The sequence below is a fragment of the Corvus brachyrhynchos genome, unplaced genomic scaffold, assembly GCF_000691975.1.
Source record: "Corvus brachyrhynchos isolate BGI_N302 unplaced genomic scaffold, ASM69197v1 scaffold10, whole genome shotgun sequence".
Taxonomy (NCBI): domain Eukaryota; kingdom Metazoa; phylum Chordata; class Aves; order Passeriformes; family Corvidae; genus Corvus; species Corvus brachyrhynchos.
Genome location: NW_008236180.1, coordinates 8,363,795 through 8,384,654, shown reverse-complemented (window position 1 = coordinate 8,384,654; position 20,860 = coordinate 8,363,795). Strand labels below are relative to the sequence as shown.

Here is a 20,860-nt window from a genome sequence, read left to right as displayed (position 1 = left end):
CCCACGCGAGAATTTCCTGCCGAGGAAAAACGTGCCTTTTGCTCCTGCCGAGGAAAAATGTGCCTTTTGCTCCCCTGCCCAGCTGCCCTGGCAGTGTTTCACCTGATGCACAGGCAGGGAGAGCAGGGAAGGTGAGGACCCTGCTCTGAGGAGGACACTTGCACTCATCAGGACTTTCCGTATTGTAAAACCACGTTTAGAAATGAACATGCTCAGATGTAATTAAGATCCTAGAAGGCTTTAAAAAGTCAAAAGAAACCTAAAGTGATTGGGTGCATATGGGGAAAAGGTTTGAGGACCCAAGCCCCAGGAATGCAGCCAGGGTGAGAGGTTGGAACAGCAGGAAGTGGCGGCTTTATCTTCCCTTGAACGTGGGCATGAGAGCACTCGTGTAAAAGTGAACTGAGTGGCGTGAAATCCTTGCTGCACTTGCCACTTCTGGAGATTTTAACACAGCTAGGATTTGATTAACTTTATTTGTGGAGAAAAGAGCGTTTGGGGAAAATTAACACAACTCCAGCTTGTAATTCCCACCTCTGCAGCACTGCCTTGTGTGAAGCTGCAGGAGTTGTAAGCTTGAATTTTTAAAGTGGTGATTCTGTATTTGATCAAAACTGATCTGACCATTTAGAATTCAAAACCTGCTGATCAGCACCTGCTTCCACCCCCACAAATCAATTAAAGCAATAAAAGCAAGTCCTGATGTTCATTCCTCCTTGAAGCTCACATAAAACTTCTGTATGAGCTGAACATTTCCAAAACACATAAAACAAAACAAAAAAATTGCAGAAGGACCTTCTGCAAGTCACAGGAAATGTTGCACATGCAGGTAGAGAATGATTTGAGCTTTCAAGGTAAATTCTCCTTTTCCCTGTGGATGTTGATATGAACTCTCTACAATTAACTGGGCAAAATTTAAGTGACTCAGCGTGGTCTGGGGTTTAGAAGGGAATTCTCATGGAAGCCTGTTCCCAGCTAATGGATGATGGAGAATGTTTATTTCTCCAGCTATGTTGGGAGGTGAAGAGATTAACTGGAAGCTGCTCTGTAAACATGTCAGAGGTGCCACTGATGCATGAGCAGCACTGTTTAGCAAACACAGGACACTGCTGTATCTCTTCCTCCTCAAATATTTTAAGTCCCACTTTCCTGCAGTAAAATGCTTACACGTGTATTGATGTGCAACAAGAGAAATATTTCTCTTGATCCACGAAAACTCCCAGGATTTAAACTGTCTCTTTATTTACATGATGTCAATAGGAGTTTTTAAGAAGCAAATTGAAGACAATAAATGAAAAAATATCTTTTTTATTTGAAATGCTGTGAAACAGTGCAGTACCCATTCACATGAAATAATACAAGGGTAGTAAATTGAGATTTCCAAACACAAACTGAGTGGGAAGGGGGCATTGAGAAATTATTTTGTGAGGCTTGTGGGCAAGATGCTCAAATTATCACGTGCTGTAAATCACTGGGTATCACCTGGATTTTTCTAGCAATGTTTGTGTATATTTTATAAGGTTATTTTTTCCTCTTGCCTAGTCCTGTAGGCTGAGGATAAGGCTTGGCATAGGAGAGGTATCAGGAGATTTTAGTAACAGTGGGATGTTTTTTCCTTAGCATCAGTATCTATTGTGTACACAGAGCACAGATGTCAGTCTGAGGGTGTAGAATTTGACATTATAGAACTGTGCCCTCATCAGCTTTACTGCTCTTAATTACAATTTCTCCATTAATAAATATGAGGTAGCAGCTTTCATTCCTATGACTCCCAAGGGCTGTCAGGTTTTATAGAGGGACCAGTGCAAACAACAAAGATGTGAAAAGTCCAGTTTGGGGGGGAATTACTCTCTCCACATCTGAGCCACAGTCCAGTAAAGGAGATGCACTTCCAGCTACATGAGAGCTTTTGAAGTGAAGCTGTTCCGGAGACCCTGCTCTGTAAATCCCTTCAGTGTGTGACCCACTTGCTTTGCCCTCGGGTGGCTGTGGGCTCGGGGGTCCCGGTGCCTCGGGGAGGGGCTGCAGGGGACACTTTTTTCCTCTTTTCTAGGTCCATGCTCTGTCACCAGCTCGTTAAAACCCTCTCAGTGAGAGCAGAGTCCCAGCACTGCCTCTCAAGGTGCTTTTTTTTGGGCTTTTAGGATGTTCTTTATCTTAGGAAAAGTTTTACAAGGCTGCTGATGGGGATGAAGCAGCAAGCAAATAAGGAAAATCACTTTGACCTCGCCTGTGTTGCTTTAGTGCTTTTTACACGTTTGTTATTTAAGGGCACAACACACAAAGCACCAGAGAGCTCCACAAGCCCTGGCCGGGGAGGACACACTGGACAGCCAGAAATGCAGCTCCCACTGCCCTCCCAGCACAGCCCCCTCCTCGCCGAGCATCCCTCAGGGCTCTGCCATCCTGGGAATGCAGCGCTTGTTTACAGTCACAGGCAGGTCAGGGAGGCTTCTGCTCACAGAGGGGAAGGGGCTGCCACAGCGATCCCTCACACACGCCCCGGGGAGCCAGGAGTGCAGCCAGGGCCTGCCTCTGGCACACAGCCCCACGCTGGGTGATGCAGAGCCTGCACTGCAGATAACCTCACCCTGCAGACAGACGTGGTGGGAGCAGGCACCCACCTCCTGCAGCTTCTGCCTGTGTGCTGTGCACTCTGCTGAAATACTGAAATACCAGGAGTGGATGGCAAAGATGTGCTCTCCAACTCCAGAGTATTGGCTCTTTGTCCTGAAACATGGAATTTAATTAAGCCCTGCCTTAGCTGGGAAAACCTTTGGGGTTTTTTTATTTTTCTTTTTAACCTCTTCTTTTTGGCAGCTCCACTGACCCTGCTTGTCAGAGGTCTGACAATCTCTCAGTTCATTCATGTTCTACTGGAATTTGGAGCTTGTTTCCATCACTTCTCTACTCAAAGTCTTCATTTTTCCATTCCAGCCCTCTGGATGGGATGTGAGATGATCCATGAACAGATCTGTTTTCTAGCTAGGTCAGGTTCTCCAGAATGCCCTATGAATTAATTGATTAATTCATTAATCTATCTCCTGCTTGGCTTGATTTGGGATGATTTTAGAGGTCCCTGGGTTCGTGTTGATCACATACTCCAGTGTGAGCTCTAGAAATGCAAAATCTGAGGCACCATGTTCTGCCTTGGCCTGGCCTCTGGCTGGGGGCTGCTGGCCCTGGGATTTGCACACCTTTACTGGCCAAACCCAAGGAATGTGTGTTGTGCCCTGAGTGAGGGACCCCTCTGATGGAAAGGTTTGTGTCTCTGGTTATAAAATTAGGCTCAGCAGCATCTTGAGTGTGCTGCTGCCACAGGAAAAACTTGTCTGGGGAAGTGTCAATATTGAGATGCCTTCTAAAACCACAGTGTGAACCAAATGTTCCTCTCAGCTGTGTGGGTGTGAGTAGGAAGGGCAGCCTTGCTGTGTGTGCCCCAGCCAGGCTCAGATCCTCCCTGCAGGCTTCCTGGCCCTTCACCCATTTCCTGCATGTGCCTGGATAAGGCTCTTCATGTTGGAAAAGGGGGAGAGTCTTCCTCTGCCCACCCTCCTCAGGGCTGAAGAAGAGGCTCTGTCCTTCAGAAGCGTGTCTGTGCAGCATCCAAACCCAAGGATCAAGCAGGATTGATGACTAACAGGAAAAGTTTGCTGTTCTCCCTTTTTTTTTTAATATGTGGAGCCCAGGCCTGCCCCAGGGTGGGATTCCTGGCTCCAACATTTGGCGTTGTCCAAATCAGAAGTGGACTCCCATGTTCAAGGCAAAAGCCAGATTGGGCCATGAGGCCAAAGGGGCTGTTGTCCACCCCTGGCAGCTGCCCTTGTCCCACAAAAAAGCCATTGTTCACGGCCACCCCGACCACGAAACGCCTGCAGCCAACAGTGGGCCCTTGTCACCAGCTGAGCTGACAAATTGGGTTTCTTCTGCTGCAGCTTCAAGCCAGCTGCTGCTTCACAGCAAATGCTCTGGACAAAAATACAAGGCATCACGTTTCCTATTTGGGTGCTATCTCTCTGGACATTAGTTGCACTTTCTGGTAAGAAATTCATGCTGAGACACAGCCAGTGTCCCACTGACTGGGAAGCAGACGGTCCCATTTTGAAGCTGAAAGCAAAATCTATCTGGTACTGAAAAAACCCTACAAACTGCCTCCACAGCTTTCTCTACCCTTTGCACAAACACCTGGGGTGACTAGAGCTACCTGCAGGCTCTGGCTGCCCCATCCCTGGAAGCATCCAAGACCTGGTTGGATGGGGCTTGGAGCAACCTGGGATAGTGGAAGGTGTCCCTGCCCCTTGCAGGGGTGGGATGAGATGATCTTTAAAGTCCTTTCCCACCCAAACCATTCCATGATTCTATGATCTTGTAATGAGTAAGTATGAGATGAAGAATTCACAGGACAACAATGGGAAAGCCACCTATTTTTCATATAGGGATGTTCATAAGTAATCACAGAATCATTAGGATTGAAAAGGACCTCTGGACACCACTCAGTCCAACCCTACTGCTTAGGCAGGGCCATCTGGAGCAGGTGACACGGGAATGCATCCAGGTGGGTTTGGGATGTCTCCAGAGAGGGAGACTCTACACCCTCCCTGGGCAGCTGTTCCAGGGCTCTGCCACCCCCATGGAAAGAGGTTCTTCCTCATGCTGACGTGGGACTTCTTGTGTTTTAGCTCATAAATCTAATATAATGAATCTAAATAATGAACATTAGCAATGCTCTTCAAGAGCCTTGGGGAAAAGGTGAAGAAATATATCACAGTAATATTATTATTATCTATTGCTTTAGTGCACTGAATGCATCAGACATAAAGGGCAACAGTTTAACTCTGGCATCGATGCTCCAGAGAGGTTGTTCAGTGTGAAAAGGGGTGGGTGAATTAAATGGAGCTCGAGGTGGAAAGTGGATCTCAGCAAGGTGGAAACACCAAGCTGGAAAGTAAAGAGCCCTTGTGCGGGTGTGACAATGTCGGTGTCCTCGTGTCCCCAGCACAGCCTGGCCAAGGCGCTGTACGACAACAAGGCCGAGTGCTCGGACGAGCTGGCGTTCCGCAGGGGGGACATCCTGACGGTGCTGGAGCGGCACGTGCTGGGCAGCGAGGGCTGGTGGCGGTGCTCCCTGCACGGCCGCCACGGCCTGGCCCCCGCCAACCGCCTGCAGCTCCTGCCGGCCACCCCGGCCCAGAGTGACCAGCCCACGGAGCCGCCAGCGGGACACAACATCTACCAGGTGCCCTCCGTGCCCAAGGCCGCGGTGCTGTCGGCCACCTACGAGAAGATGGAGGGCTGGGTGCAGGCCCCGGCCAGGGGCTCGGCCGCTGCGGCCCAGGCCGTGTACCAGGTGCCGGCCCTGGCGGCGCAGCTGCTCAGCGAGAGGACCAAGCGCTCCGTACACCAGGTGAGAATAAAGACAGCTCTGCAAACAACGGATGTTGTTGTTAAAACAATCGTTGGGAGTGGGAAATGAGAAAGCTTGAGATTTACAGTGGAATTTGCAGCAAAAGAATGATGGTGTTTAGGAAACTGCCATCAATTTATAGCATCATGTGGGAAATGCTGCTCTGGGCAACAGATGACAGCGTCTATATTCTGTAGTCCCTCACCTTTCTGGCAGCTTAAAAAAGCTGTAAAATAGGGCAGGAAGTAAAGAATATACCATTTGTCTGGGAGAATCTATAAATGATTTACAAAGTTAAAGTAACAAGACAGAACTTTCTCCTCTGATGGGTCACAGCACGTGGCCATCCAGAGTCCTCTGGGCACATGTGGGGTCTTTGCATCCATCTGCACAGGAACATGATTCATAATTTTTTTTAATCACCCTTTGGTGTGTGATTGCTGGGTTTGGCCTGGTTTTTAGTGTCTCCAGCAGCTCAGCAAGCTCAGAGTGCTGCTGCCTCTCTCTTGTGCTGCTCGAGGCAGTCACTAGGCTTGCACAAAATAGCAGCCCCTGTCAGACACGCAGGACACAAAGTTTTGCTGTGTGCCCTCAACCAGTTTCTCTCCCAGCCCGTTTTTGCTGCTGCTGAGACGGTGACCAGGGTGTGCAGGATGAGAGCAGCCACCAGTGCCCCCAGTCACAGAGGAGAACAACCCGATTTTCCAGGGTTTCATTACAGCTCCCTGGCCCGGCTCTTCTTTCTCCCAGTTCCTCGTGTTTGACATTCAAATGGAACACGTACATGGAACATTTTGATTACATGTTGCATCAAGTGTCTTAAGATCAAAACCTTGTGCTTTCTTCAGGAAAAAATGAATGGGGAATGTTTCATAATGAAAGGGAAATAGAGCAGGTGGGGATGGAGTTCAAGTGCAAGGTTTTGTTGAGTTCCGTGAGCTCTCCAGCCCTGCGTGGCTCTTTATTCTGTGTACAGAAATCACATTAGAAATTCTAATTGGAAAAGGAAAAGGAAGAATATTCAGCTTTCCAGTGTTTTAGGCTGGTTTACTGATCATTTGATTTATGGGGCTCACTCAGCCACCTTTCCTCCTGCTGTGCAGAAGGCGAATCATGGAAACCTCGCTGCTGCTTCCTGCTGGGTGGCAGGTGGGTGCTGGAAAACAACAAACTCAGGGCATCCCTGGTGACCAAAACCTCATTTTCAGCTCTGCAGCTGCAGTGCACAGCCATAACTCAAACTGAGTACAGCTACAAGACTTCTGCACTTGCTGTGAACTGATTTCGCCACATTCCTGACACTAAAGGAGCCATTTGCAAACTGAATCAGAGATTGGCATGAATTTTCCATGTTCTGCCAGCAAATCAGGTGGAAAATGTCATCTGTTCATTATGTGGATGAGTGGTCTGGCAGAAGAGCTCCTTGGCTCTCCCTGTCTCATTTCATGAATTTATCCACCTAAGTTGTGTCTAGTCTAAGACTGAAAAAGAAATGTCCCAGCCTCTGATTATTACCCAGAAGTTCAGAGCGGGGCTGCCTGTGGCACAGTGTCCCAGCTGTCCCCACACCAGCTGCACCCTGGTGGTCACCAGCCGTCCCCAGGCAGGGGAGCTCAGGGAGCACAGAACGATCCAGACCATCCCACAGAGATCCTGTGGCACAACTGGCAAAGCTCCTGGCATACTCAGCTGTCCTCTGAGCAGCTGGGAAAAGCCACTCCGAGTCTTTGAGGGAGCTGATTGAAAGCAATGAAACAAAAAGAAATCCCTCAGAGCCTGGGTGTTTTCACCCCACAGAGAAGCCCCCTCTTCTGCCTCACACACAGGGCACCTTCTGGTTCTACTGTCACTGAAAGGACTTCAAAAAGGAGTAAGATGTGATATCCTGTGAGTTTCCTTCTTGCTATATTCTCAGATTTGTCCACCTGGAAGCAGACCTGGGCTAAGAATGGCTTTCCTGACACCTTTTATGTTTTGCCCTTTCACTCAGGGAAGTTGTGCCTGTGTTGGCAAGTAAGAGGCTTGTATTCAGGCACAGGTTGCCCCATCCCTGGAAGCGTTCCAGGCCAGGTTGAACGGGCTTTGGAGCAACCTGCTCTAATGGAAGGTGTCCCTGCCCATGGCAGGGGGTGGAACTCATGGTCTTTAAGATCCCTCCCAACCCAAACCATTTTGTGATTCTGTGATTCTTTATCACAGAGCGCTAAGGGGATTTGTCTTCACTCCTCATTCCCTGTTTTCAGATGAGAGCTGAAGCAGGCAGAGTGAAGCTGCAGTCTTCCTCCTCTACCATATTTCCCCTAACTTTAGTTGCTGCAGGACTTACATGATGGAAATCACTCCCTGCAGTCTGAAATCATTTTGTGCAATATCTCACCCCAGCATTGTTTCTGGAGGTCAGTGGTTTGCAATGGCCCATTTATAAATTAGCTGAGGGCAGCCAGGCTAAAGACAGGCTGGATGAAGAAAATTCCATGTTTTGGTGGTTGATTTTAAAAAAGAAAAGTCCTAACCCAGCATTCATACTTTGTGACATTAATTAACTGTCCCACAGATCTGGTCACGGCTGCTCAAATTATGTTTTACTCAAACAAGAGAATCTGACTGCAGATGAAAATATAATGCCCATATTGGACTCCCCTGCTTATGGAGCTGGACAGGACATCAAGGTTTACTCCTTCTAAATGAGTCAGTCTTTCATAACTACAGAATAATGCTCAGCCTGCACATTTTTGCTGCTCTTACATTAAATTGGCTTGACCCAATGACTCTGTGGGCTTGGAGAAGTCGAAATTTCCCCACTTCCTTTTTTAAGTGGTTCTGCTTTTTGGCAGTCTAAAGATTTCAGTGATAACTGCAGCTGGATTTTCTCCAAATCTTTTCTGTCCCACAGTTAGTAAGGCAGATTGTCTTTGATATGCATGTCCCAGTAATGATCTTATCTAAAATGTAGCAGAAATGCTGGCAAAGGAGAATTATTTGGGAATAAACATCCTATTGCTTGTAAGGTCACTTTCTGTCTCTCACCTTCAGTGAAGAGCTGAAGGTTTTTACCACTTAAGAGTGATACTCCAACAGTGGATTATCCAGCTACATGACTTTTCAGAGCTGTCCTGAGCTTCCTGCCAATGCAGTTTTATGATAATTGTTTTTGCTCCCCTCCAAGCACCTGTTCACTCTGCCGAGAGCCTGCCGGGCTTCAGCCCCAAACATCAGGGGTGAGGTGTACGATGTCCCCTCCGCACAGCGCCGCGGGTCCCTGCTCACACAGGTGAGTCCTGCCCCACTCCCTCCCTGCAGCTGGCACCCCAGAGCACCTCCGAATAGATCTGGAGGTCAATTCTACTGCCACCCTGTCGGCTTTTTGTAAAATTGGGAAGAAAATCATCTATTTTTTAGCTCAAAACCTCAGTTCTCCTGAGTTTCTTAGAAATTTAGAGCAATGTGTCTTAAATCTGGTCCGTTTCCCATAAACATTTCCATTTTTTCTGTTAGTAAGGCATTTCCCCGTGGACTCCAAGGCAGAGAGGTTGACAGTACTGATGTCTTACTGAATTCTCAGAATTAGAGTGCAAACCTCTCTGCCTTGGAATCCACGAGGAAATGTGGGGTGTCATTTGGTCGGGGTGATTTGGGGATGTTTAGAGAAGAGTCACAAGTGCATGTTCAACAAGAAATTAGATGTCACCCCCACCACCCACCTCCTGGGAAAAACATGCCCTGGATTTGGTCATGTCACCGTGACGTGTCCTGTTACACAATCTTGCCCTCTGTACTGTCCCACTCCCCTGGGGACAGTGAATGTCACACTTTCTCCACCCCTCAGCCTGTGCAGGTCACCAGGATGGGACAGGGCAGTGAATGTCACATTTCCTCCACTTCTGAGCCTGTGTAGGTCACCAGGATGGGGCAGGCACCAGCCCCCAGCCCTGTGCTGTCACCTCCCACACAAAGGTGTGCGTGGCACTGGAGCATGTCCAGGAAGCCTCCCCACACCACTGCTGCTCCCTGGCAGTGCAGGGTTGAGCCCAGTCCATTATTATCAAGTTATCCACAGATTTCCTGGAGTCACCTGCCTTGTGTGAGGGGCTGATCCCTGCTCAGACTCAAACCTACTCAAGTATGGCCCAAAGCCTTTCATCCCACTCAAGGCCCCAGTGGGCTCTAAAAAGGATCCAAATAAACCTTTTTTTTTCCTCTCTGAGCAGAGCAGTGCCACTCCCCCCAGCACACAGAAGGGCTCCGTGCTGGGCAGATCCACTGAGAGCTTCCAGGAGGAGCAGAAGCAGCTTTACAACATCCCCTCCAACCCAGAAAAAGCAGGAGCTGGCAGCCAGAAGGACTCAGCAGCAGGCAATGTGAGTAAGGCTTGGTGGACACAGGAGAATAATCTGTCACTGCTGGCATGCCTGGCTTGGAGCAGGGGCAGGTTTCCCATCCCTTCCCCACTGTTTCTTATACAACAAATGGTCCTGAACTTTCCTTTTCCAGCTTGGACTCCAGCTGTACACACACAGGTCTGTATCAAGTCAAAATTTAAATTCATTGAAGGTGTTTGAACAGAGCCAGTGGTGTCTGTTGGTGATTTATTGTTTGCCAGGGTGTGCATGTGAATGGGAAAAAATCAAGTGTCTACAGATTTCACTGGCTCGGGACTTTGCTGTATGATCTAATCACCTGTGCTCCAAATATTTTACCTTTCATATGTGCAGATTGTGCATTTTAGAAAATAAAAAACAGAGGTAGCCTTTTCATGGTGCTGTTCCATTGACATCAGGGGAGTTGCACACATTTAAGTGCTCTCAGAACTGAGTTCTGTTTCTCATTCTTGTTTAAAAAGATGGTTTCTAAGCCCTCTGTGCTCTGTTGCAGTTATATGACGTCCCTCCCAAAAGAGAACTCAATGACTCAGAAAATAAATCTCAGAAAAAGTGCCGGGGCCATTACAACACTTTGCCAAACCCTCGGAAATCCGAATGGATCTACGATATTCCGGTATCCCCTGAAAATTCCGGATTCAAAGCAAACCCTCCTGGCCAGTCTGTGGAGAAGCAGGTGCTGTATGATATACCCCCAGCCAGGTACAAGGCTCCAGCCACAACCACGGAAGCCAAGGCTGGAAATCCACAGTTATACAACATTCCACCGAGCCAGCGGAAATTAACCCTTCCAGAAATCCCCCTTTACGACGTTCCATCCTCACGGGATGCGCTCCCCTTGCCACAGAACGGCAGCTGTGAGGTGCCCCTGAGTCTCCTGGCCCCCAAGGCTGAGAATCAGATCTCTGGGGAGAATGTTTATGATATTCCCAAAGGTTTGCCCAGCGCTGGGCACCCCAAGAAAGAGATGGAAAACAACAGCAATGGCTCTGGAGACCAAGCACGCGGCGCTTCTCCACAGCTCTCTGGGGACACCAAGTCAGAAAATGATCCTTTTTGTGTCTCTAGTGTGGACAGCAGAAGCAGCACTCTCTCCTCATCCTCCAGCTCTTCTGCTGAGTCGTTTTCTACTCTGTCAGCATTGCCAGAGCCTGTCCAAGAAATTAAACTGGAGCTGGAAGAAGCCATCGAGACCCTGACTCGGCTGCAGCACGGAGTGTCCAGCTCCATTGCCAGCTTAATGATCTTTGTGAGCAGCAAGTGGAGGTTGCAGGAGCACCTGGAGAAAAGCCTGGAGGAGATCCACAGAGCAGTGGACCACATAAAGGTGTCACTGGGAGAGTTCCTGGCCTTTGCTCAAGGCCTGAAGGGAAATGCTTCCAACCTCACTGATAACAACCTGCAGGCCAGGATTAAAAAACAGCTTGAAATCCTCATTAACTCCTACAAAATATTGACAGAAACAAGGGAAGCTCTCAACAACTGCAGCTGGTCCCTGGAGGCTTTGGTGCTCAGGAAGCCCCAGAGCAACCCTGATGACCTGGATCGCTTCGTTATGGTGGCCCGGACAATTCCAGACGATATCAAGAGGTTTGTGTCCATCATCATCGCCAACGGGAAGCTGCTCTTCAGGAAGAGTGAGAAGGAGCAAGAAACGAAGCAACCAAAAGTGAACCCAGAATGCAAAATGGCAAAACAAATCCCAGTGCCAAGAAGAGTAGAAATAGAGTCACTCCAGAGAAATGCTCCTGATAAAACCATCCAAAGCCAGGTCCCTTTGGAGAAACCAGAAGAAAATTCCACCGAGGATTGTGATTATGTCCAGTTACAGGTCAGTGAAACTGGGATTTGCCCTCTGTATTCTTCACCCTGTGCAGATATTAGGCTGTGAACTACCAGCACTCTTTTACCTTTGCACCAGTGCCACATTCAGTCTGCACTATGTCCCGTTTTCCAGACTTTACATGGATCCAGCATTTTGTGACAGTGCTGGATGGCACGTGTACAATGAGCAGTAATTTTAATCAACAGAGAATATAAAACATTTTTATCATCTTGCCAGTTTAGATTCATTTGGGAAATAGGATTTATCTGGGAGTTAGCAAGTCCTCACTTCTCTTTTCCCTCACAGTTCTCTTCCTGCCACTACATTGTGTTTGGCTCTGGCACGACAAGAGATGTTCCTTCCTAACTTGAGGTGTCATGAAAATCCTGCTTGCATAGAACTCAAACTGTGAATTATCACATTTATTTGTTAGAATAATTCTGGGTGATTTTTAGAATCTCCTTAGAATTACTAAAATACCTACTAAGAATACCTCCCTTGGTTTCCCTAAGAAATGCTGGCTTGTCCTTAAAATTTAGGGAATGTTAAGTTGAAATGTTTTGTTGATGTTGGTTTCAGTCTTAAATCTTGCAGGATCGGGCACATTATTAGTAGGAAAAAAACTACATCTCCTTCTAATAAATTCACCATTGCTGTCTGTAACGTGAAGGCTGCAGAGCAAGTAGTTGTTTCCCCATGAAAGAAGAACACATTTATATTTAAATATGTAGTTGTTTCAACTTTGCTTTCATTTTAATTTGTAACAGGCACAGAAAGTCATTTCAGGTAAAGAAGTAGCAACGAAGAGTACAGAGTCAAACCTGAAGGTATTTTTGACTTTGAAAATATTATCTATGAGGGCTTTCAGTCCCTGATTTCTGTGCTTGCTAAAATTCAGAGTAATTTGCACTCAGACACACACCTCTACAAAGAGACCTATTTGCTTCTCAGAGATCATTTTCCCAGAATTGCTGCTGAAAACCTGTGAAAAACATTTATTTCCAAACAAACAACTCCAGTTTAAAGTCATACTGTTTATTTTATTGCCTTTCAGCATCATTTGGGATAAGGCTGTGAGAATCAGTATTTCAAAATATCTTGTCATGCACTGGCACAAAATTGCCTCTTGTTTTGTGCATTTTTATCATTCATAACCCTGATTAAGTCCATTAAAGATCAATGTTTTCTATTATTTTAAAGCTTCAAGCCCAGACCGTGTAAAGGATTGGTGTTTGGCTGCAGCACTTTGTGTGCTATCCATTATTAAAACTGTATTTAGGGGGAAAAAAGGCAATCAGGAGAATTTCCAACACTTTATGGAAAGACAAATTACTGTAAAGGCTCCAGGATGGGGCAATTTGGAGACCACAAGAATTTAGGGTAGAGTGACCAAAGAAACAACCAGTGTGTGACACCAGGCTGAATCTGTTTTAATTTTAACCCTTTCTCCAGGTTTTGCCATGTGCAAAAAAGACTCTGAATCCCAGCAGGCAGGACCTTGGCAGGAAAATCCCCCTCCCAGAGCACTGCAGGCTGTGCTTCGCTGCCCTGCACAAGGCGATCGGGGTGTTCACCACCAGCCTCCGCAACCAGCAGCCGCCCGAAATCTTCATCTCCCACAGCAAACTCATCATCATGGTGGGGCAGAAGCTGGTGGACTCTCTGTGCCAGGAGACCCAGGAGAGGGACGCCCGCAGCGAGATCCTGCAGAGCAGCAGCCGCTTCTGCAGCCTGCTCAAGAACCTGGCCCTGGCCACCAAAACCGCAGCCCTCAAATATCCCAACGCAGAGGCCACCAGGGAGCTGTGGGAGCAGACGGAGGAGCTGGCCAAGTACACCCAGCAGTTCAGAGCCATGATGGACTGAGGGACCTGGTTTTGCTCCTCTGGACACCAATTTGCACTCAGAATTCCTGCCAGGAATTCGCTGGGTGCTGGTGCACTGTTAGCAGGTGAAGATCCCCACAGCAGCTGGTGCAGAAAAGTTCAATCTGCACTTTCTTCTCCACTGTTCACATCCCACCCGGAAATGTCATTGTCACAATGACTGGGTGGGAATGTTTGCTGTGTATTGGAGCAAAAGTTGTTGATTATCGGACTGATTTCTTCTTTTTTTGTTCTCTATGTATGTCAGATAAATGTATTTTCCTTTTTTATTTCTTTTTCTATTCATGTAAAGTCTCTCTTTAAATGTAGCTGCACAATGTTTTGTAACTTATGATATCCCAGTATCGACTGTTTCCTGAGGACTTTACTCAAAATTTGTAATTACAGGGGTTTTTTTTACACAGCTGCAAAGCTAATTTTTGGGTTTAATATACAAATACAACACAGTACAAAATCTGGCCAAGGTGTCAATGGGAAATGCTCCAGGCTGGTACTTGAGCATAGAGGAAAACTTTGGGACAAGTCTTGACTCCTGATAAATCTACAGGGAGCACATCAGCCTCTGTCACAGCCCAGAGCTGCTGGAGCATTTCTCCAGCAGGGAAAATATTTATTTCAGTCACTAAATGTGCAGAGCCTTTGGACAAGCTCTTCCTACAGCAGGAAAGGTGATGATGTTACTCCCTGCTAGAATCCCAGCAAGTTACACCCAGCGCTGGGGAGGCTCCCAAGGCTCCATCCCAGCCCTTGCTGCCTTGGGCAGCGCAGCTTTTGAACTTTATCCCCCAATTTTCTAGATGTGAAAATTTCTGGGTGTGACAAAGACCCTGCGGCGGCACGGGCAGGGCCCGGCTACATCCGTGTCAATTGTAGCTCTCTTCATTAATTTAATTCACGGTTTGCACGCGAAAGGCCAAGGCGATGTTCGCCCTCAGAAGGGACAAAGAACGCCCTGAGCAGCCGCGGGGCCCCGCTCCCCTCTCAGCATCCTCTCGCTGCAGTTTTCCTTGTCACCCCCGTGTTTCTGGCGTGATTTATCGCCCACATGAGTCCCTGTTACTATCGCTGTTCGCACACTCAGTGCAGCGTTTGCATCCCGGCTGAATTTGTGTGTGTGGATTAAACTCGCTCCCGGTACCACCCGTGTCCGTGACATTGCTGAGGGCGGGACGCGCCCTCTCAGCGCCCCCGCCAGCCCGAACCGCCTCGGCAGCGCCTCGTTTGGCCGTAAATCCTCCCGAAATGGGTGTCCCGAGGAACTTCCTCACGAAAACAAGGAATAAACCTGCGGGAAATGGGCGGGAAGGGCGCTGAGAAATCCCCCTGGCCTCCCCCCTCGTGCTCGCTTGGTACGTTCCGACCGCCCCCGCTCCCGGCGCGATGGAATCGCCCGGCGCGCCCGGTGCCGGTGGCCGCGCCCCCAGCTCCCGTTGCTAACCAACAGTGATGTCGTCATTGCGGTGCGCCGGAAGTGGAGCGGCGCAGCCGGAAGTACGCCGGAGGAGAACCCGGAAGCGCGATGGGGTGCGATGGCGGCACCATCCCCAGGCGGCACGAGCTGGTCAAGGGGCCCCGCAAAGTCGAGAAGGTGCGAAGGGGCTCCGTGTGTGGGGGGCTATTGAGGCATGGAAACTCTGGTAAAACCTGGTGACAGGAACCTACTCCTCAATGTATAACCTGGAAAAAACTCTGTCATCAAGCTGAGCATATCCTGTGTTGCTCTGGAAAGTTGGGAATCCACCAGTTTGATCCCAGTCAGGCATCAAGCAAACACAACATCTGAGCACCACTGCCTGCAAGAGCATTTGATAGAAACATTAAAAGCCACGCATCAAGGGATGAATTGAATAGAACAGGAAGCAGCAGCCTGACTAGAAAAAGAGAAATACAAATCTTAAGAAGTCAGAATGTCCAGTTTCATCAAGATTTAGGAACAATATTTGCCCAGTTCTTGCCTCCACCTGCCTGATAAAGTATTATAAATGGGATTCTTACCAAGAACTATTCAGGCCTGGCTGTTGAGAGACATCCTATGGTGTCTCTGTGTATTGTAAAACCTAACCCCAAAGGAACAGAACTTCCAAGGATGGGGGGAGAGGTCATGTCTGCCTGGCTCCATGATGCAGGATGCCTCCTACAGACATTTGCTGCCCTGCTTATGGATGCAACACAGAATATGCTCAGAACTGAAGTGGTACCTAAGTTAAGGCACTGTCAAGCTCATCTAGTGATGATGAATTTAGGGTGTTGTGTCCCCAGAAAGGGAGCTCAGGCCTTGGCAGGGGCTGCCCAGGGAGATGGTAGAGAACTGATCATGAATTTTGCCAAAAACTTCAGGTGAAGTTATTTTATGAATTAACTTTGAGTGCGGAAATCAGGTTTGGTAAGAAACCTGGGGATTTGATGAATGCTTCAAGTGTGATGGGATTTTATGCTTAAATAATTTACAAATATTTTAAAGTAATGAGGGTTTCTTCCCTTCCAGGTTGACAAAGTTGCAGAATTGGTGGCCAGGTGGTTCTACTGTGCCCTGAGCCAGGAGAAGCTACGTCGGCCCATCGTGGCCTGTGAGCTGGGCAGGTGGGAATGTTTCCACAGACACCTCAGGAGTAAAAATAAATTATAAATACAGAACATTATGGCAATCCAGTGTAACCACTGCAACTTTCGTGTTACAGGTTGTACAACAAAGATGCCATCATTGAATTTTTGTTGGACAAATCCCCTGATAAAACCCCCATGGAATCTGCATCCCATATCAAGAGCATTAAGGTAACCAGGTTGTGTCTAACATGAAAAGTTAAAATAAAAGCTTAAAATCGTGAGTGGAAGTTCAGTCATGCTGTAAAATCTCCATTTCCTTGTGCTCTCACTACGTATTAAAAGGTTTAAAACAGCAAAACACAATCAAAATCAGTGGGGCAAAAAGCTTAAGGTTTGCATTCTTATTTTTCAGAATGTGACCGAGCTGAACCTGGTGGATAACCCAGCCTGGAGTGGGGACAAGGAGAGCATCAAGGGGGACAAGTACGATGACCTGCAGTGTGCACGGTTCATCTGCCCCGTGGTGGGGCTGGAGATGAACGGCAGGCACAGGTCAGCCTTGCAGCCTGGAAAGTGGCCCCTGGGCAAACTGAGCACACAGCAGGGCAAATTGAGTGGGTAATGGTGTCAATCAGGTGCTAACCCAGGCCTTGGTGGGGCATCTCTGTGTGTCTGTCTGCAGGGAGTTCAAGGGACTTCTGGGTGTCCTTTCACGTTATATTCAAGAGGAAAGATAAAAGTTAACCTTTTCTTGAATGAGTTTAGATGTATAATAAAGGAGTAGACAGAGGGCAATGTTGGTAGAAAAAAAGTGATTAAATGTTGTTTGGGGGCTGAACCACCGGAGATGGGATGTGAGCTCCCTGTGAGTCACATCGAGCAGTTGGAATCATGGAATGGTTGGGTGGGAAGGGACCTTAAAGCCCCTTCAGTGCCACCCCTGCCATGGCAGGGACACCTCCCACTGTCCCAGGCTGCTCCCAGCCCCAATGTCCAGCCTGGCCTTGGGCACTGCCAGGGATCCAGGGGCAGCCACAGCTGCTCTGGGCACCCTGTGCCAGGGCCTCAGCACCCTCACAGGGAGGAATTTTTTCATAATATCCCATCCGTCCCTGCCCTCTGGCAGTGGGAAGCCATTCCCTGTGTCCTGTCCTTCCATTCTTTGTAAATATTTTCTCTCCATCTTTCCTGCAGCTCCTTCAGGCACTGCAAGGCCACAATGAGGTCATTCCAAAGCTTCCCTTTTCCAAGCTGAACAATCCCAGCTCTTTCAGCCTCTCCTCACATTGTAACCCCTCCCTGTGTTAGGATCAGAATGGAGATGGGCTGCCTGTTCCAACCCTGCAATATCTCTCCATTTTGTTGCTCTGGGGCAGGGAATTTCCTCACACCCAGGTTACTTCTTTGTCTGTCGCCTGAGGGATGAGAAGAGGATGAGTTCACAGCTGAATGGTTCACAGCCATTTCTTCCTCCAGAGAGGGATTAGCCAGGAGATACTCAAGATAAAAAACCAAAATGCATGTTGTGCTTTAATGTAGTCAATATTTTTCATTGAATTCTTACACTGTGCAGTTTAATAACTAATTAATTAATTACCTATTTTAATGTGCTGATAGTTTGATTAAGGGCAAGAACTGTAAAGAAAGTGAGCTGTGACCTGCCAGCCCAGTCAGCACTGCACAGATCTCTCTGAGTTTTCTTAAAATCATTGTGTGTTTTATCTTTTCTTTGAAGGTTTTGCTTCCTGAGAAACTGTGGCTGTGTGTTCTCTGAGCGTGCTCTCAAGGAAATCAAATCAGAAGTTTGTCACAAGGTGAGTTTTTCCAGCTGCAGAAGCAGTGGGGCCATGTGTGTGTAGATACAATTGCAGTCACTGCTCTGAAGAGGGAGTTTTAATCTGAATGTGCAAATTGAAATGGAACTTGTAAAAGTTCTGTTCTGTGATGGCCTCAAGTACTGCTACATGGCCTTTTTTTAATAACACAATGTTTTTAAATAATTGTAAAAATAAGTATTTTTGTTCTCAGAGTTGGATTTTGCTGTCACTACTTTAGAATTTCCATTTTTTTCCCAATATTTGGTTCTAATTTCAGTTTTTAAAACAGTGATTGCTTTGGTTGTGGGGTTTTTGTTTGATTGGTTATTTTTGATTCCTGAATCCACATGGCTTGTGTCTTATCAGTGTCTGTTCTGTGTTTAAACTGGCTGTATTTTCAGGATATGTTTTGACCCCTGAATTTTTAAAGGACATTGGGTGCTGCTTTTTTACATTTTTCAGTGGGGCAAACTTTGTAGAATTCTCAGCAGTTCCATGATTTATTGTAGAAAATACAGACTTCATTTCACATTGCTGATCTCATTGTGCAGGTTTCTAAGGACAATGATGAAATTAGCAAATACTCTTTTTTCCTATCACTGCTTTCATTATCAGCAAGATTTGTGCTGGAGTTGCCACACTTGAGCAGTTATTTTTCTGTGAACACCCTGATGTTGGATGAAATACGGAATATATTTATATTAAACAAGACCTGTGAAGGGAAAACTTGTGTTGGTAAATTGTTGGCTATTGGATAGAAGGTTTATTCTCATGTTGCTGCTTGCAGTGCTCATTCTGTTCTGTCCTAATGGCTTCGTTTCCTCTTGGCAGATACTCATTTATTTTTAATGAGGTGTTTTTTGGTTGGTTTTTTTTTGGGGTTTTTTTTGCATCCAAATTTTTGTTGATGGATGGGTGTAACCAGAGCAGTAGATGCAGGAATGAGATATTTTGTCCATGGTTTGGCCAGACTGATAATCTTATAAAAACCAAATGAATCCCACATGTTTTTCAGTATTTAGCTTTTTTCAGTATTTAGCACAGCCACATTTCCATGAAGCTGGTTTCACCTACATGGGAATTCTTCACAATATTCAGAAAGATTCTTCTAGAAATAATTAAAGGGATATAATATTTAGTCTGTCATCTTCTCATCAGTGGATTTTGATGCACAAAGACAATGTTATCCAGCTGAGAGAACACATTGATTAAGGTCAAAGAGTGATTTGGTCGATTTTTGGGTGTATTCTGATACTGTTCTCCTTCAGAATCAAGGAGAGTAGAACTCTTCTAAACAGGATCAGAGAGAAGTGGTTGCTGTGCTTTGTGGCATCTAACAATTGGTTTATATCCAAAGCACTAATTAGCAGCACATTCTGCATTTATGCAGCAATGGGACATACAGGAAAATGAACTAGAACTAATGATGAAGGAAAAGTGAAGTGTTGTGCACTGTATATGCTCAGATTAGAACCTGTTACCAGTTAATACAGTCCACTTCTGATACATGCTAAAAGAATTTAAAGTATAGAATGTTATGGGTTGTCTCATAGATGTTCTGCTGCTGTTAACTGTTGTGTTTTAAGAGTTGCAATGGTTTTGGAGCAAAATGCAGCCTATGTGAGCCACAGCATTTTCTTTTTCCTGGCCTTGCCACTGTCTGTGTTCAGCCTGTGCCCATCTCACTTGTGTGTGCCGAGAGTGACATGAGGAAGGTTCAAAAAGGATAATCCTGTCTCGCTGTGGGACTCTGTATTCAGTTCTCAGCCAGCAGAATCTGTGTTTTGGCCTCATCCCGGAGGTTTGCAATGGGTGTAAAACTGGAGAAATGTCAGTGCTGGAGCTCTGTGGCCATTCCCATCCCCACAAGTGTGGAATTCAGGAGAGCTCTTCCAAAACTCTCAAGGAGCTCTTTCAAAGCTCTTTTTTTGGGTGTGCCCTTCTCCTGTGAGCCCCCAGAGCAGCCTCCCCAGTCTGCTCCCTCGTAAACAGCAGTGATTTCCCACAGGACTTTGGACAGAGATGCTGTAAGGATACACTGAAAACATTCCAAACTGAATGCAGGTATCCAGCAGACCTCTCACTGCTCAGTTTTGAGCTCAGTTTTTACTGTGGCAGCTCACACATGAAACAGAGAAATCCTTTTGCCCAGTGGTGTGCAGGTCACCAAATAAGTGTTCAGGACAAACAGGATGCACGTGCAGATTTTTGTCTCATCCAAGGAAATGGGAAACACCAAGACGATGAAGGATTGAGCATTCCTTGGCTTCTCTCAACAGCCTTTGCCACAGTACTGGATTTGAAGGAGTTTATGGAGTCTAGGGAGGAGGAACCAGGCTTTCAGAGTTCTCTTTCTTTTGCCTCAAAGAAACTTTACATGAAGAGCTGGCAATATGAAATACATGCATTATCTGCTCTACTGGAATTGTTAAAAAGACTGTAGTGGTAGCAGAGGAAAGCACAGAAATGGGAGAGGAAACTGTCATGGGTGGGGGCCCATTAGTAAAGCAACTGTAATAAATGTGTGAGACCATTCTTGAAGTGCTTTACCTTGAAAAGAAGCTGTTCTTTCTTCACATCTTAAGTAGCATTTTGAAGGATTCACCTAAAAACTAACATTCAAATGTGAAAACTCTAAGCCAAAGGACCAGTCAGACACTGGAGCAGTGTTGAGAAAGATTGTCTCTCATTGCCTGCAGGGTAAATGCTTTGAACTGTCTTGCCAAGATATAAAACTTCATGGGTTTGAAAGATTTGTTGAAAGAGCAATGAGAATTTTTAGTGCTGGTTTAAGTTGGAGAGCAGGCTCGGTAGATGAAATGCTTGGGACAAATTTTATAGCTTCTACTTAGGTTTAAAAGAGTTGGAAAAGAGCTTTTGTCTGAAACAGAGCAACTTAGGAGTGCAAATACATCTTGTAATACATTTTTACACAGAAGTGGATTTTGTTCGAGCCATATTTTTGAGCTTTTGATCAGTAAGAAGGGAAAATTTAAACTCTTAAC

The 20,860-nt window shown here is 46.6% G+C and overlaps 2 protein-coding genes across 3 annotated transcripts in view; both read left to right on the top strand.

Annotated features, from left to right (window-relative positions):
* The window catches only part of CASS4 (Cas scaffolding protein family member 4), an 18,928-nt gene extending 5,035 nt beyond the window's left edge, over positions 1-13,893 (top strand). For both annotated transcript variants that reach the window (XM_017734814.1, XM_017734821.1), the window contains exons 2-7: positions 4,997-5,404; positions 8,571-8,675; positions 9,613-9,762; positions 10,277-11,614; positions 12,376-12,435; positions 13,061-13,893. In XM_017734814.1, coding sequence (XP_017590303.1) covers positions 4,997-5,404; positions 8,571-8,675; positions 9,613-9,762; positions 10,277-11,614; positions 12,376-12,435; positions 13,061-13,474 — 2,475 coding nt within the window. In that variant the 3' untranslated portion in view covers positions 13,475-13,893. The remainder of the gene's footprint in view (positions 1-4,996; positions 5,405-8,570; positions 8,676-9,612; positions 9,763-10,276; positions 11,615-12,375; positions 12,436-13,060) is intronic.
* A 1,080-nt stretch (positions 13,894-14,973) lies between these two features.
* The window catches only part of RTFDC1 (replication termination factor 2 domain containing 1), a 26,315-nt gene continuing 20,428 nt past the window's right edge, over positions 14,974-20,860 (top strand). Inside the window, exons 1-5 of the mRNA XM_008634980.2 lie at positions 14,974-15,082; positions 15,980-16,074; positions 16,173-16,266; positions 16,451-16,590; positions 17,774-17,852. Of these exons, the coding sequence (XP_008633202.1) occupies positions 15,014-15,082; positions 15,980-16,074; positions 16,173-16,266; positions 16,451-16,590; positions 17,774-17,852 (477 nt within the window). The 5' untranslated portion in view covers positions 14,974-15,013. The remainder of the gene's footprint in view (positions 15,083-15,979; positions 16,075-16,172; positions 16,267-16,450; positions 16,591-17,773; positions 17,853-20,860) is intronic.